At 45.9% G+C, this 26561-nt stretch overlaps 1 protein-coding gene, 1 long non-coding RNA gene and 1 pseudogene across 2 annotated transcripts; 1 reads left to right on the top strand and 2 right to left on the bottom strand.

The window, feature by feature from the left end:
- The first annotated feature begins 432 nt into the window (after positions 1-432).
- Positions 433-1016, top strand: LOC149356930 (uncharacterized; annotated as a pseudogene).
- A 3057-nt stretch (positions 1017-4073) lies between these two features.
- Positions 4074-5229, bottom strand: LOC149356929 (uncharacterized). The gene is made up of 3 exons (XR_016289851.1): positions 5104-5229; positions 4720-4854; positions 4074-4171 (listed from the first exon to the last, which is right to left on the bottom strand). It is a non-coding gene; the product is annotated as an uncharacterized LOC149356929 (long non-coding RNA).
- A 252-nt stretch (positions 5230-5481) lies between these two features.
- Positions 5482-14800, bottom strand: LOC149356928 (uncharacterized). Its single transcript, XM_089577864.1, has 6 exons — positions 14741-14800; positions 11575-11764; positions 10932-11006; positions 9501-9733; positions 5720-5883; positions 5482-5624 (listed from the first exon to the last, which is right to left on the bottom strand). The coding sequence occupies exons 2-4, from the start codon at positions 11744-11746 to the stop codon at positions 9636-9638; spliced, it is 345 nt and encodes a 114-aa protein (XP_089433990.1). The 5' UTR covers positions 11747-11764; positions 14741-14800; the 3' UTR covers positions 5482-5624; positions 5720-5883; positions 9501-9635.
- Positions 14801-26561: the final 11761 nt, after the last annotated feature.

Genomic DNA, 26561 nt, shown 5'->3' with positions numbered 1-26561 from the left:
AAGGCCCTCGCTCGTGAATCTGTGTGGTGGCCTGGCATAACAGCGGAGATAATCTCCCTCGTGACCAGCTGTGAAAGGTGCGCCCTTACTCGAGTGAATTCAGCGGAACCACTCCTTCCTACAAATCTCCCTGGTCGTCCCTGGGAAGTTCTGGGCATGGACCCCTTTCACCACAATTCTCAAACCTTCTTGATGGTAGTGGACTACTACTCCCGGTTCCAAGAGGTGGTGACACTGAAAAGTACAACAGCTCCGGTGGTCATTGAGGCGCTCAAAAGCCTGTTCGCCCGTCATGGGATACCGCAACAGGTTAAGTCAGACAACTGTCCGCCATTTTCTTCACGTGAATTTACCGTATTCGCCGCATATTACGGTTTCCACCACATCACCAGTAGCCCCCATTACCCACAGTCTAACGGAGAGGCAGAGCTAATGATCCGGACTGTGAAAGGTACCTTCCGCAAGGCGAAAGCTCCTCACTTGGCCCTTCTCAGCTATAGGGATACACCAGGTGTGAGTGGCTTCAGCCCGGCTCAGCTCCTAATGAGAAGGCAACTGAGAACTCGAGTCCCAAAGCCGGAGGAAAAGCTTCGTCCACACTGGCCCGAAAGGGACGAGGTAGCCCTCAGAGATGATTCTTACAAGAAAAGGACTACAAAGGACTTCAACCGACATCATCGCGTCAGGGATCTGCCATCACTTCCGCCTGGCGAGCAGGTCTGGGTTCGACCTGACCAGGTGCGTGCTACAGTTTTGAGCAAGGCACAGCGTCCATCCAAGGTCCTTCGTCGTCGAAACGCAGCGAGGAACGATTCTGCAGCGGAATCGTCGACACCTTGTTCCCTTTGTGCTGAGGGCAGCAGATCCAGCACTTCTCCAGCCTCACCCCCTAACTCAAGAGGCAGCAGCACCTGATCTGCCGCCTGTTACAGCGGGACCTTCACGTCCTGGTGATGGTGTTGTGTTTACCCGTAGCGGCCGCCGTGTAGTACCACCGGACCGCTTGAACTTGTGACTGAAGGGGGGAGATGTTGGGGTCGCCACCTATGAACTTAATAGTGGCCCCCTCTTAAGCTGAAGCGCAGCTAGGGGGTTTGGAATAAATCACTTTGTGTTTGGTCCTGTAGCGGAGTGGTCGCCTGGCTCTCTCTTTCTCACGGCCTCCCGGCACGACAGCACGGGAACGCCCACGCAACACTGGAGAGCGCATTTTTCTGAAAAGCAAGATACGAATCAATGTTGAGTCAGTATTGCTTTCAACTTTTTTTTTTGCCACAAAAAGTATAACATTACATGTACTTGATAAAACACCAATTGAATGTAAGCACTCATATGGTCGTGATTGTTCTGTCTTCGTCCGTTTTGCGCTGTTTACAATGGATAACATAAACCAACTTGCCCAACTTTCCGTTCTTCTAATTCAAAACGAAGATGGCTTCCTTTACAAGAGTGACGAGGAGCCAGTACTGAGCAGTAGTTACAGGAATCGTGACTATACTTTGTTTGCACGTTTCATTTTTGTTACGATGCGTAAGACATGAATAAACAGAGATCACCAGGTGGTATCTGCTTTCGACCACTAAATAATTTATAATTTTTTCTCTCTCCTGTTTCAGTGTCGGTTTCAACAGTGCTGTGAGGTCAAAGCTGAGTATAGGTAACGTGGGGCACAAAAAAAGGCAATATAATACCTGCTTCTGCATTCGTTATCTTCGCTGCCGTTGAGCAGGCAGGGTTTTAGAGTTGTGGAGGATTAAAACTAAAAAACAGTTATTACATGCTGTTTCTTCAAGCCTGACGCTACAGGCACCGTTTGATGTAAAAAGAGAAACCGAAATATCATGCGAGATAAATTTAATTATAAATTACTCAGCGGCCGTGGGCGATTATAGACTCTTAGTCTGGTTCCACCTAAGGATCCACTTAGTAGCTGGAACTTTTTTGCAAAAATGTTCCACCTATATAGCCGGAACTATGCTCCAGATACTCCAAAATATGTGGAACAAATTTTCGAGGTTTTAGCCGGAACAGTGCTGCGCCTATATATCTGAAACAACGTTCCATGAATTTAGCAGGAACGCTGCATCGTATAGATAACAGGAACCTCGTTCCAGGTATCTTGTGAACCACATATTTCACTCTACAGTTCCTTGCATGCAATGCACTGCTTGTACAAACCATAGTAAAATAATTTTGTCTACATATGAGGAAAATTACTCCACAATAGTATTGTACATGCAGTGGACTGCACACAAGGGACTATAAGGTGAAATATGAAGTTCACAAAACACCCGACATGAATGAAATCATTATGCAGCACTTCTGAGCAGACATACTATATGCATATTCCTGCGCCCTTAAACCACACGTCTTGCATCAAATTCACCGTACACAATCATGATTTCCATTGGTTGGACACCTAATCCATCAGCCAATTTATACAAAGAGAGTCTGATGCACCCAAAAGTTTAAAGCTTGAAGTGGTGGGATGAGAGATATTAAAACCATTCTTCCATCACCATGCAACCTAAAGACAAAGACAAATGCGCAACAATACACAGATATCATGCTTGCACTTCAGCAGTGTTGTTCATGGTTGATGAACACAAGCATCCAATACATCAAAGCTTTATTTCACTGCCACAAAAATACAATATTTAATTACTGGAAGGAAATTGAGGCTATTTTCAAATATGATAGCTGTCCCTTAAGATGCTATATTTGTTGCGTTAAGCTTTACCTTAGAGCTTATCTGAAACGTTCAATCCTTTAATATCAAAACCATAAACTACACAGAAATGGCTGTGACTAAATAAGTCGGAGGCCTTTAAGCAGGCTCTTCAGTTTGAAGGACATCAGCCCTTTATCAAATTTTTCATTTTGCAGCAGTAGTGCCTGAACTAGTCCCAAAGTTTGGCCAAAAGCATGGGGATAAGAAAGGTCCAAAATGAAGTAGACAGCCAGGCACAAAATAAGCGCACTCTCCATGGATGACCCCGGAGCCATGGCAACGGTGTTCTTCGTGGTGACGATCATTATCAGTCCGTCATCAGTAATGATACAGGGGCCCGGTACAGGCCTGTCAGTGTTGCACCGCCCCTTTAATGCAAAAACAGTCCAGGCTATACACAACAATTCTTTCATTGCCTTGATATGATGATTTGCATGATGCATTATTTCAAATGTAAAACAAAAAATTTTGATTTAAATTACTCAACGAGGATGTGAAAGACACTAGTACATATGAATCACCATGTAATATTAGCCTACGGCCTCTAAATAATTTACAATTGAATTTTTTCTGTCCAGCTGTTTCGGTTTCAAAAGCTGAACAATGGCTGTAACGTCAAAAAGTGCTTTGGTGTCACGTGAGGCATGGAAAAACGTCCATATAGTCGCTGCTTCTTTGTTTTAATTTACTGCACTGCTGAAGCCAGCCTTCTTGAAGAGCCAGAATGACAACGAAGGTGGAAGCAGTGATCATATTGCAGTTTTTTCATGTCTCACATGGCCTGCAAGTACACACTGACGTCACAGCCCTCATTCGGCTGTTGAAACCGAAACAGCAGGAGAAAGAAATGCGATTGTAAATTATTTAGCGGTCGTAGGAGAACACCAGGTGGTAATTCATGCATAATAATGCCTCACAGATCACCACAAGCAAGAAAACACATTAAGTGTCTATAGTATTTTAAACTAAATTTTAACTAAGCATGAAAAACATTAATCACTGCCTATAATGATTGCATTCTTTTGAATGTACACCAGTGAACACTCATTTCAAGGGCTTTTATTTATAGCAGTGGAAGAACTGAATGCTAGCCTCCATGCATTTTTGTTAAGAAAAATTTACCATTTATATTAAACAATAAAATAAACATGCACAACAGGTTACTGCACATTTTCAGCTAAGTATTAAAGAAATATCTATTGTCCTGCCCAGGGACCCCAAATATTTTATGCATTTTCATTGTTGCTTAAATCTATCAGCAGTAATTACAAAAGGATGCTGTCCTACCTGAGTGATCAGACAGAATTCTGAATTTTTTGGTCGAAGTTACCCATCCAGCTCCACAAAATCTCCCCTGTGAAGTGACTGCTGGACATCTCTTAATATTTTTTCCATATCTTTCATCGTTGCGTTAAAACGAATTTCTGCTTCAAGTGCAAGCTGCAAAAAAAAAACACCAACTTAAGCACTTATTTTAAAGAAATTGTTATTCGACCTGCGTAAGAAAACTGCCCATAATTTGCAAAGATATCGAGAATATTTACAATTTCATGAGTCTATAGGGACGTAACAGAGCAAGACACCAAATGCAGAGATGCTAGGGCAAACTAAAAAATGCAAAATCGATGCTCTGCCTTCTTTATATTTACGTAAGCTAAGGCCACTAAAACGATCCAGATACTTCCGATCATTACCTGCACAGATGACACTTCTGTAACGCACTGCATATATGCTGATTCATTTATGTGCTCCAGGGTAAGTTACATTGAAACCACGTCCTTGTTTTCCAATGCAACTTGCATTAGCTCTTTAGAGATGAAGGAATCTGCCACTAGTGACATGCGCTGAGAAAAGTGATCCCTACCAGCAACACAACAGTTTATCCTTACTCATAGGGAATGTGCTGAAGTGTTTTGCAGGTTGCATTGTGCTATTAATCTTGTTCAAAATTCTTGACAAGAACCAAAAGTTAAATAGCATACTCTTACCACGTCTGCATTCAATAAGTAGGCAGGCAGCTGTTGTGGAGGCTCAGCTTTACGAGCTGCAAATGTTGCATGCAGAAGGGCCTTCATTCTTGTCAGGTTCAAGTGTCCAGGATCAATCGCAGCATCTTGTAGTGCCTAAGTGTGAACAAAAACATTTACAAAATTCATTCCAATTTAGCATTGTTAGCAAAATCACACGGCAGCCGAAAACTGTGTGCAATGAAATCCCATGATAGTTTCAAGGGCATTGCATATCGCTACAATGACTTCTATGTGACTGCAAGGTCATGCAATAGCAGCATAACATCTAAAACCCTGCATTTTCAGCATCAGGTATGCTACTGAGGTAGAAACAATTTATTACAAGCAAATAAAGGCTATTACCTTCAATTCAAGCAGGGCATCATTTACAGAAACAGCTGGCTGAGAAACATCACCATTGGTAGAAGTAGATGCAGCAGCTGCTTTCTTTGCACGTAGTTTTCTTGTCTTCCTTGTTGAGCTCACAGAGCTCATTAATTTGCCCTGTAGGAACAATGTAATATGAAAAAGCTGGGTGCATAAATTTAGTGCTTACATTTCGTACAATCCTTTAAACACGAGTTTGGCAAGTGAACATCCAAAGCTTACATTATATTTACAGCAGATTTCAAAATTCTACTTTGTCAATCATATAGTAATATATATTGCAATTGCATGCAGTTACCCTTGCAATATCAAGAGCACTTCAAATAACAAGCATTCCTGAATAGCTTACCCAGCCGTGCTGAAAATTTGATCTTTTCTTGCTCGATGGAACTGCTTCCCACTGCATGCCGGGATACGCTGCAGCGAGAGCCTCTCCCAAGGCAGCGTACTGCCATCGCCTTAACGCGCAGTTTGAGCTTTCAATGCAGTGGTTCTCACTGAAAATGATATATTATTTAAATAGGACAAATTGCCAGTACAGCAACAAAGCACGAAGTATTATGATCCAAAGCAGGAACTGACATTCACTTACTCCAAGAGCGTGATCAATTCATTTCTCAATTGCATTTTCATTTGATGACGTGCTGTTTTCGACAGCTCCTGTCCGGAAAGTAAAGGGCTGAGGTACAACGAAAACTTTGGCAGACATTGACTGTTCCACTGATTCCCAGATTTGGGCACTGTTTTTGTTGTAATCTGAAAAAATAATTATATAAATCACATTATCATGATAGCAAACTTTATGCCACGCGAAATACAGAAGTGCACAAAAATCAGTACGGAAATGTTGAAGCTTCAGCTAGAGCCCATCCAGCGAATTCATCCGCATGTTGTCCCTTTCTTTGACACAACCTGCCGCGCTCTTCATTGGCACTAGCCCAACTCACAAGAAGAAATTCGAGTGATTATAAGTCTCATCATTACTTTCCTCCATGCGGGTAGAGTTAGACTCATGAAATCTAACCACACTCGAAGAATGAATGAAAGCCAGGGCCATTCTCTCAACCCTTCTCTCCCCCCATCTGACAATACAGTCCATATTCTAACATGCTATATGGCAGCCTGCTGCTGCTTACTGAACAGGTTTCTCACACCCTGTAGCCTGGCCTACTTTCACCACTCCTATCCACCTTCACATGCGAATTAGCACTCACTTGGATCCCCAGTCGCTCGAAGATACCCAGTGATGAGCCCGTTTAAGCATTGCCTTGAGAACTATCTAATCGAGTCTCGGGTGATTACGCTGACAGGCCGACTCCAGTTTCTCCAGTTTCGTGACACTTGTGTATTACTTCACTGTCTACCCGTTACATTTTCCCCCCGAGACACGAAGCAGTGACCTGCAGGCAGCTCCAGACAAAATCCTTTCTCACCGTGCCCTCTTCATTCACGACCCCAGACCACCCACGCGCCCGTTCTGCTAAACCACTCCCAACCTAACCGACATTGTTTGATAACATCCAGACAATCCACTCCTTTTCCCTCCTGTCCAACCCATCTCACACCTAGATTGACCAGCTCATCCAAGTCGCAGCCTCCATCCAGCTGTGGATGATAAACTGGGCTGAGGCGACTGTTGGGCTTGGGGCCTTTGACTATGAGCTCCATTTTGCTGTGGTCCTCCTGCTTACTTCTACACTTTCAGCTAAAATTGTCTACAGTATAATGAAAAAGGAAAGATATAATACATTCATACCTACCAATTTTCTGAAAAATTTGTACTCGTGCACACTTAAGAGGTGAAATTTTATTCGTAAAATGGAGTCTACATAACAAGAATGAGAACACAGCCACTGCTACCATTGCAGTTTAAGTTCCTTTGGATATGACTCCACTAGAACACCTTCAAATGTTCACTGAACCACACCCTCGGTAACCTTGCTGTTCATACAGCGAAATTCAAAATAATTGAAGGTTTTAGCAGTAAAAATCAGTAGCCTCCTAACACAGCAGTCATTCTATACAAGCACTGCTACGCACACTCAGGGAAGCTGTGCATAATACCTTGACAAGCAGCGGAGGCCTGCCTCATGCTGGTAGACGTGCATAGGGCATGGTAAAAGAAAGGCATCCTTGGTGACAATTGTCTCATGGGGTGTTTCTCTCAAAACATAGCAGTTCAGCTCAGGATCATGATGCACATTGATCATTAAGTAGCACAGAAAGAAAACATGGCCTGAACTGCGAACAATAGTAGCAATCTTAAAGAACTGTGAAATACCAGACGCAGTAAGACACATCATAACGTCATTTGGGGCTAATGTGACATTGTCACATAGAACAGATTGCAATGACAAACCAAGTGTGCCAACTTCTGATGCTGGCAAACCAGCAGGGACAAAAGCAGCAGTGAACATGTAGGGCACACCGTTTTTGTTTTCATTTACATCCCCCAAAAAACCAAGCTTGGCATGACCATTCCCATGCCACATAAAATGGGAGAGGTTCACCTGAAAAAATTCACTAACTGTATACGGAACATTCTTAAAATTGAAAAGCTTTTTTGATTTTGGAAGTGCATTTTTTCCTTCGTACCTCATGGTCCAATGGTGGTGACCTGGACCATGCTGTTTAATCTGTTCAACCATGTGAAGCAGCATACGTATCTTTGGTATGAAGGCACTTTCACCATAGCATCTTAAGTACAGTCGCTGGTGCTGAATAATCAATGACTCAAGGTCTCCTAGTGCCTCAACGGTCAGTACTGGAGAGAGAATCATCTGAGCAATTTGGCAGAGCATGACCAGACACTGAGATGTTCGTCCTAGAAGCTTCACTGATAACATAGAGTCTAATATTAGTGGTAGGTGCAAAATCAAAACAAATGCTGCACTTGCAGATGACACTAAGGTCAAACTTGCATCAAACAATCGTGGGTAGTCACTGGTACTAACTGAGGATGAAAAACTGAAACTGGTCAGAGACTCATTCAGTTGCTTCCAACTAAAATTTCGCAGGTTATGGACTTGGTAACGCAAAAACAAAGAAATTTCTTTTGGTATTATGCCTTCCAGCAAAATGTGCATTGGATCGAACAGCAAATCTTCTGTTAATGAAAATCCAGCAATTAGACTAAGCACCGATGGTCCATTAATACCAGAAGATGCTCATATTTCTTTCCGCTCTGCTACATTTTCTGCTTGCAATAGCTGCCGCACTTGTGCTGCAATATCGCTGTCTGTTCTTAATGAACACTCTCTGTGCACGAAGACTTTTGGAAAATCCGAAGTGCGACAAGTGCACCGACGACAAGCGTATCGAACGTTCGGAGCAAATGACTCTTTGAAGCCAGCAATATTGTGGCATGCAAGATTGTCACCCACAAATGCCAGAAGGCACCCATACACTTCGATCTCTTCGTCCTTTACCTGAAGCAAAATTCCAGTTGACGAAAGCTCATTTATTGTACCTACAAGCTCTCCAAGCAATTCTACTTTACTTTCCCTTGCTTTTAAGTCATTTGAATGTTCGACAGCTAGGAAAAAAATTGAGTTAACTCGCGATCTTTCAAATGGTGGGAAATTGGCAAACGTAATGTAGTACACAGTCAGTTTTCCGCACTTGCCCCTTTTCATCCCCAATGGATTTGCAAGCTCCATGTCATCACTATAGAGGAGCACAGCAAGTGAATTTTTGTGCTTGCTCAGAACAGCATGTTCCTTGAATCTCAAGCCATCACAGAAGTCTCTGAAGTATGTGTCATCAGAAGATAAAAAAGGCTACTGTAGATAGCTGCGAACTTCAGGGTGCCTGAAAAGGTTTTCCAAGAGCTGCTTCATTGGAACATAATAGGCCTTGCAGGCATTTTTAAGACGCTTTTCACAAGGTTTGACATAAATGCCAATGTGCTGGTAGAAAGCTTTCCTAGATTTGTCACTGCTGAGATCTCCAATGTTTAAATGCACGCACCTGGCATGAAACATCTCTTGCACTCCTTGAACAACAGCATCAATAGCAGCCTTTGCACACCTATGCTGACGTTATAATAACCTACACAAATCAGATAACTTTGCTTGTTCAGTTAGTGGAAGTTGCTCAGTGATACACATTGCCTCTTGATCACTGCACAGTGGACTGCATATTTCACTGTCCATGTTATATGACCCAGATGTGTGGGCATCAAGGTCACAAACGGTGAATACATTTTCATGAAATTCCTTGCAATGGTCCTTGTAATGTTTAAAAGCACGAATAGTCACTTTACAACGAGCACATGTGTAACGCTTAACACCAGGATGAATGTCTCTCACATGCGCACTCAACTGGCTAATATGGGCAGTAACAAAATTGCACAAGCTGCAGAGGTGTACTACCTCGTTTGCACCTCCACTTCCTGATGGGGTGGACAAATGATGAGCAGTAGACATCTCATGCTGGGATGTCTTAAGATGTGCTGTGGTAGATGCACTTTGGGATTCATTTAGGTGTACTGCAGGAGGAGCTGGGAGTTACGTCTGGCTGTGGTCAGAACCCAGTACATCACCCATTGGCGTGGATGTCATTTCTTGCAAGGTTGCCTCTGCTTGAAGTGAATGTTCCCAATTTTCTGCAAGCAATGCGTGAAAAGAAATATTTAAACCTAGCTGTTCTTGGGAAAAGAACTTTTTATTTTCAACTAATATTGTTTTTGAATTACTTTATTTAAATCCTAGCTATGCAACCTGACTAATAAATCCAAAAATTTATCCAATGAAACATGACCTCATTCTATACATTGTAAAGTTCAATTTTTAATCGCAATTAACTAATAAACAAGGTAATGAATTAAGACCTGCAATTAGTCCAATGCAATTTTGCTCTACATAACCTGCCCAACGATGTGACTTGATGCTGTAGCATAACACTGAATTTTTATTTACAATTTTTTAATTATGGTAGTTAAGGCCTAAAATTAGTCCAGTGCAATTATACTTGACACAAGCTATGCAACAGTACATGACTTGATGTGCCATAATGTACAATTTCTAATCACAATCAACTAAATGGCTGTAATTATTTAGATGTAATCATAAGCAGTCAGTTACGTTTTCATAAACGGACATTAAATCAGGTCATGCACCATTTCACCATACAACACTTAAAAGTCAGACATCACTAGACAGGTTAATCACGTTGCACCTAGGTTGAGCTTGAAGGTCACGTTTATGGAATGAGGCATTTTCTTGGTTTGTACCTGGAGTAGTAGGCCTATCGCTCTAAAAAAATGGCTGGCAAACTTCCCAAGTATATTGTGGTTAATGCGATAACTTATGTAAATTCCAAGGAAGATAAGTGCACAACATTCTAAGGTTATCAGCACAATTCTAGTGGCAACACTTAACACTAGCAGACACTCTAACAACGCAAGTTTGCAGAAACATATGCACTGTAAGATTCCAATATTTCATAAAGACTACATGAGCTCTCTACACCACATTTATCTAGATTGCTTAAGCAGCATGCTTTTGAGTACAAAATTAAAATTGGTAACCACTTCTCCCATCACTGCACTTTCCATATAATGACCATGCTCATGAAATTATAAAAAGAGGAAAATGCATGTTTTTTCTGTATACGATATCGCTGCTGCAGCAATGCATACAAGCCGCAAACTCATAGTAATGACAGGATGATGTGCCTTTTATCTCACAACAGTCAGTGAATTCAAAACAAGCAGGTTGCATGTTAAGAGTATTTTACAACTGCTTTCTTTAAGACCAGCTGTTACACAGAACAGGCAAATGAAATGTTTAGTCAAATATTACCTGGGATGCCTGCTTCTCTGGATGAGACTTGTCTGTCTCTGGTTTCAATTTCTGTGCTCCTTGAATGGCCGAATGCTGGAGTAATGAAAGGTATTTGAAGTTGTTTATATTGTAGAACACAATAAAGGACATGAGGAATGTCAAATGTAGCTTTTCTATAACAGGTAGTATGAATTGGTGCTTTAAGCGAGTTGTTTTTAGTGTTAGGGTCAATCTGTTATTGCATAGTTTAATTTTTAAAAAATCGTTGAAAATAAGTAAATGCCTCGTTGCATGCCTTACCTTAAAAAAATTCTATATTTATCAACCAGCTTTGTATACAAATGTAACTTATATTTTAGGAGACTATTCACGAATATAAATTACAATATTTTTCTCATACAGTCATGCAAGCACTTGGCACCATTAGCCTGCTTTCATTTCTTACACACTTAACTCTAGCATGCTATGCAAAAAAGAATAGGTTTTACGCACGGTGCCCTATTGTTCAATGTCCCTATAAGCGCAAAGGATGAATTTAAGGGAGGGCTAATCTGTTGTACCTTACTGCTAGTACTCATAGCTTGTCCATAAGCAATGAGCAATGCTCTAAAAAATGAATGAAAAGATGCAGCAATTAGTCCATACTGAATGTAATACTCACTGGTGAGAGTGCCATGTGAGACAGGTGAGTGGCCACACAAAATGCACCAGCCAGTCGGAAGCCTCTCATGGCTCAGAAGCTCCACAAGTCTCCTAAAGCCACTACACTCACATTCCGAGCAGCGGCCTCTCAGCACGCCAGTGATGTCTTCAGCTATTGTGGAGCAGGACATGACGTGTATTCGTAGTTCCTGCACACAGAGTATTATCCTTCAACACGACATTACTGCAATACCATAGGAAGCTTTCACCTTCATAACACGTGGGCAGTCTTAAAGGGCAACTGAGTAGGGTCTGGACATTTTTAAAAAACAAGCCCACTGCATAGATGAGGCATCGAAAATAACCTCTGCAAAATACTGCAGCCATGAGTGCCCCGAAAAGCTGTAAAAATTGAAATCAAAGCCCGCTCGTTCTTTCCTTCCACAAGCAAACGTCCTCGTCCTCTACTCTGGCTCCCGAGCCTTTGGTTTGACGTCATACAGAAAATTTTCGCTAAAGGCATTCCATTGGTGCATCGTTCTGACTGACGGGCGAAGGGTGGGTGTAGCCGGGGCGTCGCGTCGTCGCGCACGCTTTCCGCAGCGCCTTCCGTTTTGGCAGTTGCCTAGAAGCCCGCATGAAGGAAAAAAAAACTGAGGAGGGAGTGTCCTCCGGCGACAGTTTTGAACCCTACTCATAAACAGTAAAAAATAGTAAAACAGAGAACAGAGAGTCGGTTCACCCCCCCCCCCCCCCCCCCCGCCGTGATCACGCCACGAGGGAGCCCTCTGCGTGCGCGCTCCCTCAGTTTTTTTTCCTCCATACAAGCCCCCACAAGGTTTTAATTACTAGTGCCAGTAATGTGTGCTTCAGCGTGTTGTGTGCCCCCCCCCCCCTACAAATAGACCGGGTAGCAAAAACCAATGAAAGAATTCTTTTCAAGGCGCGGCCATGACGTAGACATGTGACGCACTCCGCCAGACACCGCAGGAGGAATGGCGATTTTCCCTTGCGAAGCGTACTCGACGAGGCGCCGGAGAGAAAAATCTCAAGGAGGGAATGAAAGGAGAGGAGCATGGCGAAGTAGCTTGGCGAAGAGTCTTTTAAAATAATATATGCGGCCGCGCCTTCCAGGTACGACGCCTCGCTATCAGAGAGGTAGAAAATATTTTCGACCAGAGGGTAGTCAGTTGCCCTTTAAGTGTCCTGAAATATTTTAGCCTGAGAACAGAGTTTTATAAGGTAGAAAAACCACAAGAATGAGAGAGATGCCACTACTAACGACAGAAGTCGTAAGTAAAGGGTATTTATCAGAATTATGACAAGTACTGTTCCCGGAGGCTAGGCGTTTCATACTTCTCTTTAAAACAGTGATCATGAAGCCTTTGGTGCACACGCGATGATTTTGAATAAACCGGCAGGAAAATTTGAAATTCAATCTTAATGGCAATAAATTCATCTTTTGCTGTCAAACAAACATCAACATGGTAGTCTTAAGAAGGTAAAAATCGAATTTCACTACAAAGGAATATTGGACGTAACTGTCCTCTTTTTCTGTTTACATATTCCAGCGTGCATTTATTTATCGAAGAACCCACAGCATCAAGAATTTACAGTGGGAGAGGCTACAATAAAGAATACATAAACTGCACAGCGTTAGCAACTGCTATTTTTTAAGTTGTATCCTACTATATATGGAGAGTAAACAGAGGCAACGACACCTAGGAAGAGTAAAAAGTATGAAATGTAAAAAGTCCATTATGATTGCCGGACGAATTTTTTTTACCCTTAAACAGGCAAGCAGAGTAAAAAGGAAAAAAAAATATTTTTCACTAAACCTTGCACCTAGCCACTAATAACCTAGGAAATCGAAACCGAGACGAAATCAATGAGGGGTTATTTGTGCACAAAACTGCTCAAGAGACAACATTTAAACAAAAATTGTGAGGGGTACTCTCTGTTAAACAGATTATAGAGCGAAAGCACAGGCTCTTGCAGCAATTGCCCGGAACAAATTTTTTAAATGACCGTAGCCAAATTTAGAAATCATTGCGTCGGGCTAAGTTAGTTATGGTTGGTTACTGATTTTGATGCAAATTGGCCAGGTCAAATTTTTAGAGTGGCCTGAACCAAATTTTGGAAATGGCCATAGCCAAATTTGGAGGTCACTACCGTGTTGGGCTTCCTCACTAAAGTATGACCTCTGGAGAATTAGTCCTATTTACATTCACAAAGAAGGAGGAAACTGAGGCTCATTGCACTAACGCGCTGCACGATGACAATGCTAGGCGTCTCGGGACAACCAATACACGAAATTGATATAAACTTTATCACATTTTCCTCATCGCCCTGACAACTGGTTCAATATGCAATTGCACGCAAAAAAATCACATTTACGTTGCGTCTATATAACAGGTCTACGATTCCTACCGCATTCGCTACAACAGGAACGAACACTAAACCAGATACCATACAACCAAACTTGCGGCACAGGATCATTTCGCTCGCCTTTTCGTAGCTACTAACTTTTTAACGAAGCAAATATAAACAATGCTATTAGCTAGTAGACATACTTCAGAACAAGAACGATGCCTCAGTGCTTGTCGACCGGCACCTTCTAGGCTTGGTACATGCACAGATCGAGGTTAACGTAATTCGAAATCCAGTACTGAAATCCCCCCAGCACAGGCACTTGCAATTCACAACCACAGGAAACTATAGCGCATAGTCCAGTTCGTTCAAAAACTTGTCGCGGATCCCGAATTCACAAGGTCCATGACGAGAGCGCGTAAACCGGACCACACACGTAAAAAAGCGCGAGGAACGCAACGGCCGCGAACGGCGCCGGCCTTGGAATTAGAAGTTCCTGCTTCTTTAAACATAACCGTCGTACAACTGAACAGCATTCCTAAATGTACGGCAGTAATAGCTGACAATAGCTGACAAAGAATTTCTTGGAATATCTTTAGCAACCGAGAGGAGGATCCTGGCAGAACAGCGAGGGCTATCCGCAAAACTGACAACGCCATTGCCCGCGTGCGTAGCGAACATGTGCGCACTTAAATCTTCCAACCCTCGGTTCGTGCTCCAACCCACAGGCGCGGCATAATGACTAACCTTGCAGGAGCATCAAACACACATGCGCCACTAATTAACCGTAGAGTAAATAAGAAAAAACCACCTACCTTTAGCAATTTCCAGCGATCCAAAGGAGACGGCGTCCACTCTTGACGGAAGGTACTCAAATATCGCGGCGTAGTGGGGAATACAAAACGAACCCAAAAATTAATGGAGCTCGCCGCCAGTGGCACGCGAGATAGATATTGTATCAACGCTGCGGGCGCCTCCGTTGACGAAGCGGTGGCGCTGTGGTCGTGTTAATGGTTCCGAGCAGAAAAACTGTGCTCTCACAAGGGAGGAACTTTTCTTTACTAAGGCGCTATGTTTTTCCGGGGCCGTCGGCGCGGGTCATGGCGGGTGTCGTTGCATGCACATAAGCGTTAGTTGCGTCATCCTACCGAGCTCCGTACGGGCTGTGTGTGCGGGCGGTGTTGACGACTGTTTGATGGCGCGGAAGTAATTTCTGCCGTCTGGGCTCAGTAACATGCACTAAAACTGCGTAGCATAGAGCTGTTTTAGCATTTTGCGGGCACCTAAATGCGCACGCCGCTACCATGGTTCAGTCCCGCGGTCTTGGGAAGAGCGTCAGTGGCTCTTGAAGATTTCTGCTGCTTCGAGCGTAATGCTCATGCATTGTAATCTTCCGATCCCTGCTGCGCTTTGGGTGTGGGTATCGTGGTAAACGTTTGAAATCAAAAGAAAGCTACGGTCACATTGACGGATGTGTAAAGCAACGGATTTGTACAATATTCAAGCTTTCTGCTGCAATGATATGGAACTCTTTCACTTTAGAGTCGAAACACGAAATTGATGTTTTAACCTCCTATATATAATGTTACGAGAATTTGCAAGGTGCCCTGCTTATTGCGTATAGGGGGCCTTTTATGTGCTGTGGCCGTGGACGTAGAAAAGACGTTGATTAGCTAGAGCACAATATGACGCTGAAAGACGGGAAGAGGTCCTCATCGTAATGAAACATTCACGTGAACAAAGCAACTAAAAATTTTTGGAAGCATCTTGTACAGTCAATAACTGCTATCCTGGTCATGTTCAGAAGTGAAATAGTCTTGAAATTTAACAGAGCAGATTAGAAAACAAGTAAGATTCGTGGCGTGACCGGACATGCAAGTACGTTACGCATTTAGAGACCTTTTTCCAGAGATCTGATGCAGCTCTGCGACCACAGTACTGTGAATGTTTTTTTTAATATGGTCCAGAAGATTTTCCACATCGTAATTATACAATGCAGATGTATTAAAGCACTAATGTTATCTCACTGAGCTGCCGCAAAAGCAAGCAACGCAGATGATGCGCTTCTTGTTGAATGATTTCGCGCAGTAGTCGTCCTCAATACATTCAGCGAAAGCACGGGGCAAAAGTAATAATAAAAAATAGGCAAAAAAAATTGATGCTTGAAGAGAAACTAGCTGTGGTTTAAACTTTGGTTAACCATGGTGAGAAGCGAAAGCTTCCTTTGCATGGCTACGTTCACAAATGCAACGCACACTGCCGAACGGATTGTCGGTAAAGCGTCGATGAAATGCACGTGTAGCCGAGTCGTCACACTCGCTGAGTCTGATCACAAAGTCATCTTCCGGCGCTCCTTCTCAGTTGAAAACATCTCCGCGTCCAGGGCCGAAGTTGGAGAAGCCTGCGACTCTGCGTCGCTGGTTAGTTAAAAGGTCACGTGGCCTCTCGGCCAATAATCAGTTTAGGCCGCCGCGGTGGCTCAGTGGTTACGGTGTTCGGCTGCTGACCCGAAAGACGCGGGTTCGATCCCGGCTGCGGCGCTTGAATTTCTTTGGAGGAGAAATTCTAGAGGCCCGTGTGCTGTGCGATGTCAGTGCACGTTAAAGAACTCCAGGTGGTCGAAATTTCCGGAGCCCTCCACTACGGCGTCCCTCATATCCTGAGTCGCTTTGGGACGTTAAACCCCATAAACCAAACCAAACCAATAATCGATTTAATCTCCACCTACCACGGTAAGGAGGTTGCTCACAGTCCAATGGGGCAGTTGCCACCTGCCACGGTGGGCAGATTGTGATGACGTCAGTAGGTCACATGACCTCTCCCAACCAATAAGGGAAATTCAAGGATAAACTCAGTGGTGTTGCCTTCTTGAAAACCTGGCTTTCGCTTCAAAAATTCAGTCCTGAACAGGAAGTGAACCCGGGACCACCATTATCTGCGGGGCAGTCGCTCTTCCAACGAAGCTAACCGTGGCTGTTGTTGATTGTATGGCGAGGCCGAATCGATCCACAACTCTAAGTGAAAACGATTCTAGTGGTGTATATGTTTATGGGAGTCTCCCCCCCTCCCCCTCGGTAGAGCGTGTATGAAATTTGTGGAGCACATCTGTGAAGTTTATGATTGCAACATGGCCAGTTTTATGTCTGGAGATCGACCACTTAGCACAATGAGGCCTCGTGATCATGAGCATTTGAAAATCATTTTCTACTCCGCTCCACTAACGATGGTATCAGAACAGTTGATTCGGTGTACCAACTGACTATACAATTGTATCATACATGCCTATATATTTGCGTTACAATACCGAGAAAAAAAGTACAACCTTGAAGGGCCAGAACATGAATGGGACAGATTGGAATCTGGCTTTAGTTTCAGCATTTTGGCAAATTCCAAATTATGTTTCTTTAGTGTAGTTGGCGTAAAAAAAAATTCAGTGGGCACTTTGACTGTCTAAAGTGTGTAGAGGCGAAAGCGTTTACCGAACCACTTTGACTGCCTCTGAGGCACTGGTGAAGTCACCACTGGATGACGTCACACATAATTATGTACTAATTACTGTAAGTAGCGACAAATTACTGATTAATGGCTAATTACTGATGAATTACTAACTACGAATTAGCTGCTAGCCAATGACGCCTAAGCTTCGCCTTCAAGGGTTGAACGCGACCGCTTGTTGCAGCGCTGCCAGGGAGTCCACGGAACCCCACCACCCGTTCGGCTCGATGCCTTCCCCTTTGAACGCAACGCTTTAAGAGGGAAGGAAATGGCGCAGTAATTCTCTGTCATCTCGGTGGACACCGGAACCGCACCGTACAGGAAGGGAGGATGTGGGAGGGAAAGAAGAAAGAGCAAGAGGGGCCGTAATGAAGAAAATGAACATTGTATTTGAGGAAAGGAAATTATGCAGTAACTGTCTCGCGTATCTCGGTGGACACCCGTCAAAAGCATGACACCTCTGCTGATAAGCTTCTGCGGACAACCTTTTGTCGACAACGAGGAGGCATTAAAGGCTTTCGCCTTAATGAGCCAATAATATTGTGTATTCGTCAAAACCGAATCCGCAAGGCACCGAAAGAGCTCTTTCACACATTTAGGTTTTGTTCGAGGTACAAATTATGCTTTTGTCTCCCATCTTAACTGTCTAATTCATACTTATACTCACGGAACTGAAGGCGACTCTTCGGAGCTATTCTCACTTGGAAAATATTTTCCAAAATTTAATTCATGCATTTTTTTAAACATCGGTAATTTTTCTTCCATTCAAGCGCCCACTTTGGGATGTCGAGTTCGTGCAACTAGAAAATGGGGCATAATTTTTTGTTGTGCGAATAACAACGAAATAAACTTATATGCCTCTTGGCCGCTGTGGCTGTATCCTTTGGTTGCTGTTGTCTCATGCAAATATAGCAGCGCATTGAACCATAACAGTATCCTCGTGAGGCATTACACTGCGGGGTGGAGACAAAGGTTGCAATGCAGCAACGTAACAAAATTCGTACAAACGTGCGGTCTGAGATCTTATGTGGAACGTGTCAGAAATAAGCGGATCAAAATAAGTTCAACAACCAGCAAGTTCCACATAAACCTGCATGGTTCGCTGCGGGACCGCCTGTTCCACATAAAGAAAAACAAATATAAATGAAAAATTCTTTTTGCTCCACATAATTAAGCGTGATCCAGATAAAATCCTCCTTGTTCCAGTAAAACTGGTGAGCTGACTCATTTTATGTGGAACATAAGTGGAACAAGATTAAGAGTGTGTAATAGTAGCGTCTACCTTGGCGAGCTCAGCCGGGACTCCGGGGAAGTAACTTGGAACTGCAGAAACCTCGGCACCCGAGTCTACTTTGAACTGAGTTGTGTAGTTGTCGACTGTGATATCCACATGCTTGGCTTTAGCTGGCGTCTCGAGAGCATACATTTGGATAGCATTGAGTTTGGCCTGCCTCGGCTTCCTGGAGCGGCAAAGTTCAGCAAAATTACCTTTCTTACCGCAGCTGATGCAGATAGAGCTCTTTGCCGGGCACTTTGAGCGTGCATGATATGCGCGGCCGCAGAAGAAACAGACCGGAGTGTCACGATAGCGTTCCGACTTCACGTCCATTGAGCGTGTTCTGTCGTCGACCGGCCGTCGCGAAAACTTCCGAGTCGCAGCATCAATATTGACTATGCTTTGCGAGGTGGCCTGTGCGAGTGAACGTTCCTTGTCCGCGTCCTCGGACTGACGCGCTTGCGTCCAAGCTTCTTTTAGAGTTAGCTTCGGGGAGCAGCAAAGCTTATCGGAGAGACGCGTGCCAAGCAATCCAACGACAAACCTGTCCCGGACCAAGCGTTCTTCCACCGCCGGTGACGGGTAGTTGCAACGTGTGAATAACTTGAACAGTTGGGCGTAAAATGCGTCGACACTCTCGCCAGGTTGTTGAACGCGCTTGTGAAAGCGAGACGACTCATAGAGCTCATGACAGGGATGCACGAAGTGCTCCGTGAAGCGTTTGACAACTGCGTCGTAGGAGGCTAACTCGGCAGCGTCGAGTGAAAAGGTGTCTAGCAGCGAGCGAGCTTCCTAGACCATACAGTACAGAAGCGTACGTACTTGCACGTCTTGCGGAGCGTTCCGTAGTCCAGAGACAGCGGCATAGTCCTCGAAGCGAGACTTCCATGAAGACCAACTTGCAGGGTTGCAGAAGAAGTCGAACGCGTCTGGCGGCTGCAGAGTGAGGCCTAGCCACTGGGCCTGCTGGCGCTTTCCGGGAGCACCTGTTCGACGTTGGCGGTCATTGAGAGCTGCTTTTAAGACTGGTTTTTCACGCTGCTGTCACTTCTGACACCATGTTGCGTGGGCGTTCCCGTGCTGTCTTGCCGGGAGGCCGTGAGAAAGAGAGAGCCAAGCGACTGTATCGATCGCTTCATGCAGAGACGCGACACATCAGTAGCTAGGCCAGAAAAGACCACCGGTCCTTTATTGCGCATAGATTTATAGCTGCGGCTGCAGCGAGGGAAAGGGAAAGGAAGAAGGGGCGTTGACATGTTATCAGGCCGCTTGCTTGATAGCCACATCTGATACATCTTCTTTCCTCTGTGAAAAGATCAGTTTTGACAAAGCTCTAAGAAATTTGCCGAAACTTGTGATCATAAGTCAGCCGTTTAGGTTCCATGCGTGGCCGGGTTGTCCTGCGTGGAATGGCTGGCATGGTTGATCCAGTAGCTGCACCTGATGCTGTGAGCTGCGTGCTTGTGGCAAGTCCATCACGTGGCAAGTCCATGCTTGATCCACCAGCTGCACCTGATGCTGTGAGCCGAGTGCTTGTGGCAAGTCCATCACGTGGCTCACCCTGTTCATCGGCGGTACCATGACTTGAAGTTCTTGTAGCCTCGGAGCGGATGTCCACGTCGTCGTCGCTGTCATCGATGACGTTGTAGTGCTCTTGGGTTCGCAGCAGATGTTGCCTATTACGCCTTATGGCCGTTTCACATGATGCGACGCGAACGAAAAACTTCGGTCCAGTCGCAGTGTCGCAGCGGCGCCAGTCGCGACAGCCCTTTCACATGCTTGCGGCGCCTGCGATTTCTGTTGGTGCGGCACGAGCGGCCCACGCATAATTTTCCAATAATAAACGTAGAACACGCTTAAAGTTTCATTTTTTATTGAATTAATGTGCTGTTATTAAAATATCAAGTACTTTATGCAAATAAGGTATTCTTAAGTTTTTGCTTTTGTACGCAACTACGATGAGCAGCTCGTTAAATAATGCACGTGACATGTTGAGAAATCAACAGACCCGAGCGCGTGGAGGAAAAAAAAGTTTTTTCTTCTTCGCCCGAGCGCTTCCAAACAAAGTGAAAATACCTCTGGTGCAGTTTCGACGTCTTCCGCTACGTCGTTTCCTGTGATGTCACACTTTTGAATTCTATTGGCTGACGGCCGCGTCGTTCGCAACGATCGCTGCGACTGTGCGGCGTGCGACCAACTGGTTGGAAGCCTGCCGCAGCCGCTTTGCGACGGGAGCGGCGTGCCTTTCTGTCGCAGTGCGGCTGAAATCGCAGTGCGCTGTGGCAAGAATCGCACCATGTGAAACGGGCATTAGAAGACGGTCGTTGTCCATTCTCACGATGTGGGATCGTGGAGCCACCTTCTGGAGAACCATCGCTTTGCGCGACCATTGGCGGTCGTCACGAACCCGCACCGTGTCTCCTTGCTGCAGTGGAGGCAGTAGTTTGCCCTTGGACGACTGGCGGTGCTTGACTACCGGGCGCTCCTGTTCGACGCTGCATTCAGGCAGAGTAGTGCGCAGCCGACGACCCTGCAACAATTCTCCCGGTGATTGTCCGTCCTCTAATGGGGACGCGCGATATGATAAAAGACCCATCCAGAAGTCGTCACGAGACTCTGCAGTTTTCTTCATAATGCGTTTGACTATTTGTACTCCTTTCTCGGCCAAACCATTCGACCGCGGAAATTCAGGGCTCGAAGTAATATGGACAAAGTCATAGCGCCGTGCAAACTCCGCGAACTCTTGGGAAGCGAACTGAGGTCCGTTGTCGGTACACACTTGGGCAGGAATTCCGTACCGCGCAAAAATAGATGCAACCTTTGTAATGACTTCGCGCGCAGTGGTGACGGCGAGTTTCTCAACGTCTGGAAAGTTTGAATGCGCATCAAACACCACTACGTACATGTCACCAGCGAAATGAAAAAGGTCGATTCCCACCCGGTGCCATGGCACCTTGGGTGTTGGCCACAAAATAAAAGGCTCAGAAGCTTGCTTGTAGGCGTACTTTTGGCATGCGCTGCATTTGCGAATGAGCGTTTCAATGGCACTGCCCATTCCTGGCCAGAAGATCAGGCCCCGAGCTCTGGCTTTACTTTTATTCAGCCCAAGATGTCCCGCGTGCAACTTCTGCAGCATCTCCACTCTCATTGTCTTCGGTACGACAATTTTGCATCCTTTCAGCAGTATTCCATCAATTTCCGATAGTTCTGCTGCAAATGGCTTTAACTCTCCTTCAATCTTAGTTCCTTGTGCCACCTGCTCCAAGACTTTGCTCAAGTATGGATCCGCTAAAGTCTCACTTTGCAGGCGCCGTTTTGTTGGTGTGCTTACTATGCTTGAGAGGACCTGTACAGCATGAACGTCGACGTCTTCGGTTGACTCCAGGACGGCACGGACGGCAGGAGCACGGGACAGCATGTCCGCTAACAGCAGGTCCTTGCCCGGAACAAACTGGAGTTCGTAGTCATAACGAAGAAGACGAATAAAGAAACGCTGCAGCCTTGGTGGCATATCTCCGATTGCCTTTTTCGCGATTGCCAGCAAAGGTCTGTGATCCGTTTCAATGACAATCTTGCGGCCATATACCAGCTGGTGAAACTTTTCACATGCGAAAACAATGCCCAGGGTTTCTTTCTCGATTTGCGAGTACCGTGTTTCGCTATCGGTGAGCGCTCGCGAAGCGTGCATGACTGGGCGCCACTCACTGCCATGCTTCTGCAACAATGCTGCGCCTAACCCTAGCCCAGATGCGTCAGCCGAAATTTTGGTTTCTTCGCGTCGAAGAAGGCCAGCACAGGAGGCGTTGTTAATGCTTCGCAGACCTCTTTCCACTCACGCTCATGAGCCGAACTCCAGTCAAAAACGACGTTCTCCTTCACCAAGCTGCGAAGTAGGGACGTTTTATCGCTCAGTCGAGGCACGTACTTGCGGAAATAGTTAACGACTCCAAGCATTCTGCGTACTGCACTTTTGTCATTCGGGTGTGGCATAGCTTGAATGCTTGAAATTAGATCAGAACTCGGCAGTATGCCATGTTCACTGATGACGTCTCCAAGAAATGTTATTTCCTTCACACCGAAGGCACACTTCTTACGGTTGAACGTAAGACCAGCTTCCTCTGCCCTTCTCAGTGCTGCTCGCAAGCGCTCATCATGCTGCTGTTTGCTGTTGCCACAGATTAGCACGTCGTCAACATATACATGAACCCCTGGCAGGCCGTCGAAGATCTCTGCGAGCGTCTTCTGGAAGACCTCACTAGCAGACGAAATACCGAAAGGGAGCCGAAGGAATCTGTAGCGGCCGAACGGAGTCGCAAACGTGCATATTCGCGACGTGGCCTCATCTAACGGTATTTGGTGGAAGCCGGAGTTTGCGTCAAGGCGGGAAAACAGTCGCGCCCCTGACAATTCGCACTCAATGTCTTCACGTCCGGGCATAGGGTAGTGCTCACGCATGATGTGCTTGTTAAAGGGACCCTGAAAAGCTCTTTGCCAAGGTTAGCAAAAGCCCACGAGAGATCGGTATTCCATCACTTGTCGCCGCACCGCAAAAATTGTTAAGCGAACTCCATCAACACCGAAGATATCGCCGATTAAAAATGATGTTCCTCCTCTCCCCCCACATGCCACCCTCAACTCATACACGCGGGGCTCGCTCCGAAAAAAAAAAGAAAAGACGGGCCGATGCTCCGCCCATGCATACGTCAGGCAATGGCGCTCTGCTTGTTTACTTCCGGTGGTCGCAGACACATGTGCGAAAGTGAGTGCGATTCACTGCGGTGCGCTGTTGCGAACGGCGTCGCAACGTCCGATCGCAGCTCGTCGCCTGCGTGCAACTTGCTAGATGTCAACGACGAGCCGCGCGCGGTAGACGCAACGACGGGAAGCGGGAGCCAAAGCGAGCACGGAGAGCGGCAGCGTCGTGATGACGTACAGCGCGCTCCTCAGGGCGCTCGGGGCCGAGCCACAGCGGGCCGGCCTGCCAGCCTTGACGCCGGCCGCCGGCAAGTGAAAAACGCGCTAGTATTGTTTGTCACGTTTATAGCAAGCCCTGGGATAGATGCATGTCAAAAATGCATCACTTCTGACGGTCGTTGGCCAATACCGAGCTGATCGTACAAGTGATGAATGCGATACTAGCAAATTTTATCCCATAGCCGCTTTGGCGCTGCTGCGGCGCTTCGCCTGCTGCCTGCTAGCTCCGTTGCTGAAGGCGTCGTGGAAATCGAATATATATTCTATTATGGGACGAGTTCGCAGTAAAGCGATGTGAAGAGTAGGCCTTTTGATATAGCGCAAGCGACTTCCGAAGCGCCGTCAGCGATGCGAAACCATTAGGCCTAGCGACGACTAGGGCAGCCTGGGACCAGCGTGCAGTTCGTCGCCCGGCGTTGCCGCAGTCGGTGTCGTTGCCGAAAGATCCACTTTTTAACAGACATGTTGTCGTTGCTCGAATCTAGAAAGCATCATCTCTGGTAGAATGTCTGTTTTGTATTTCCTTGTGCGAATGTCAAGTACGCCGAGCATGCCGGCCGGCCGACCGGCCTGGATCAGGTCTGCCGGCGTCATAAAAAATGAGCTAAAGAGTGTTCTTGACGTAAATTATAAACCCTAGGCCAAGAAATGTGAAAAATGTGTCATTTTTGAGGATCGCTGACCAATACTGAGCTGCTGGTAAAGGTAACAACTGTGATACGAGCAAATTTCTGGCCACAACCGCCTTGCAGCTGCCGCTGGCCTGACGTTGGGGTCCGGCTCGCCTGGCGCCCGCTCGCTTCGCGGCTGAAGGCGTCGCGGAAAGTGACCATACTATTACTTTATTGTGAGATGATGCTGTTGACTGTAAAGCGATGTGTAGAGTAAGCCTTTTATTATAGCTCAGGCGACTTCCGAAGCGCCGGCCGCTGCCTCTTCGACGCAAAACGAGCTATAGGCCTAGCGACGACCACGACAGCCAGGCAGCAGCAGAGCTTCGTCGCTCGGAGAGCCCGCGAGCGGTGCCGTTGCCGAAAGCTCCCAACATAAGTAGGCATGCTTTGTCGCTGCTCGAGTATAGCTGGCAGTCTTTCTGATGACGATCGGTGCCGCGCCGTCCAAGTTTTCGCACATCTGTCTCCTGATTGCTGCTCGAACAGCATGGATCCGGAGCTCGAAGCGCGGCTGCGTGCAGGCACCGCTGAGATGGGCTTCGAGCCTTTCAGTACACGCCATACCGAGACCCACAGGGCGACGACAGCAGCGATATATATAATTCTAGTACACTATAGCAGCGACTCGTCGGCGCAGCTAGGAAACTCGTAAAGGCGGGCGCCGAGATTTGACGAAAACACATGCTTTTGGGAGCAGACGGATTTCCTTCTTTACCGGAAGTACCACATTAATTTCAAGAAATGCGCTGGATTCTTACCTCTGTATACGTATGTTTTTAAAAAATAATAAGCAATCAATAAAATAATATTTCAAGGAGCATCAGTGCTCAGTTTCAAATGAAATGTTGCAAAAATTGCGCGTGACGTCAATGGGCAGAGCCAATGAGAAGGGTCGCCCAGTCCATGGCCAAGGCTGCCCAGTTTACGTCAAGTGGTAGGGGCGGGTAAAAACGCGCGGTGAGGTGTCGCCCTAATCGGCTGTGAGCGGCAAGTTTGAAAAATTGTTTGTAAATTATTGGTTCCACGCGCAGCTTTCTGAATCAGACTAGAATACTCGCAGAGACCACCTCTACAGAGTTGTTGCAATAAAATATGATTGAAGAAACCATTTCAGGGTCCCTTTAATTTCTCTTGGGTCCATGCACACCCGGAGGCTTCCATTCTTTTTGCGAACTATGACCAAGGGACTCACCCATTCGGTGGGCTCGTCTACCCTTTTGATGATGGACGCCTTCTCCATGCGGTTGAGCTCTTCACGTAGTGGTTCCCTTAGGGAGAAGGGTACCCTCCTAGCTGGTTGTACGACTGGAACCGCACCGGGCCGCAGGACCATCTTGTAGTGTCGTTTGACGCAGCCGGTTCCACTGAAAAGGTGCGGGGCCGTTTGCTCTGGTGTTTCATGCCCATCCTGCATGTTAACGGCATCGACAACTGATGGAATGAGGCCAAATTGCAGGCATGTGTTAAAGCCAAGGATTGCTTGTCGGCCTTTTTTCACGATAAAAAAATTCGTCTCGTGCTTCGCTTTGTTCAGGAGCAGTGATGCTGTGGCGACACCCACGTGCTTGATAACGCTGCCATTGTAGGCAGTAAGAACCTCTGTACTCTTGCGCAGGGGCGTTGTACTGCAGATACGTCGAAAGATGCTGAGGGGAAGAAGGTTTGCCTGGGAGCCCGTGTCAACTTTGAAACTGATGACGCATCCGGCAATCTGGCCGTGCATTGTCCAATCTAGCCCTGCTTGCCTGTTGACACTACATATGCTGACGTCCAAAACTTGGAAGTTTTCATCGCTTTCCACCTCTTCCTGTACTTGGTTGACTTGGCGACTTCTGGAGCACAACGAGAAATGATTCATTCTTTTGCAAGTGTAGCAGCGCTTCCCGTAAGCTGGACACTGTCGCGGCGCGTGCGCCTGGTTGCACTGCTTGCATCGAATCCGCCTTTCTTTACCAGACTGGTTTCTTACGGCGTAGTCAACGTGGACGTCGCCTTTGGACCAGGTAGCATTTTGCTGCGCGGCAGTCTCCGCTGCCTTACACATCTCTTCTGCTTTCTGCAATGTGAGACTCTTATCTCGTAGCATTTTTTCTCTGAGCGGGGTACTATTAGTGCCGAAAACAATCTGGTCTCGTACCATGGATTCTTCAAGGCCACCAAAATTGCAGAGCTTAGCTTGCGTTCTGAGGTCTCGTGCAAAGGGCTCAAATGGCTCGG

Source organism: Amblyomma mixtum, chromosome 3, assembly GCF_055824585.1.
Source record: "Amblyomma mixtum isolate Tamu chromosome 3, ASM5582458v1, whole genome shotgun sequence".
Taxonomy (NCBI): Eukaryota; Metazoa; Arthropoda; class Arachnida; order Ixodida; family Ixodidae; genus Amblyomma; species Amblyomma mixtum.
The sequence above is the reverse complement of the archived record's forward strand: the minus strand, read 5'-3'. Positions and strand labels throughout refer to the sequence as shown.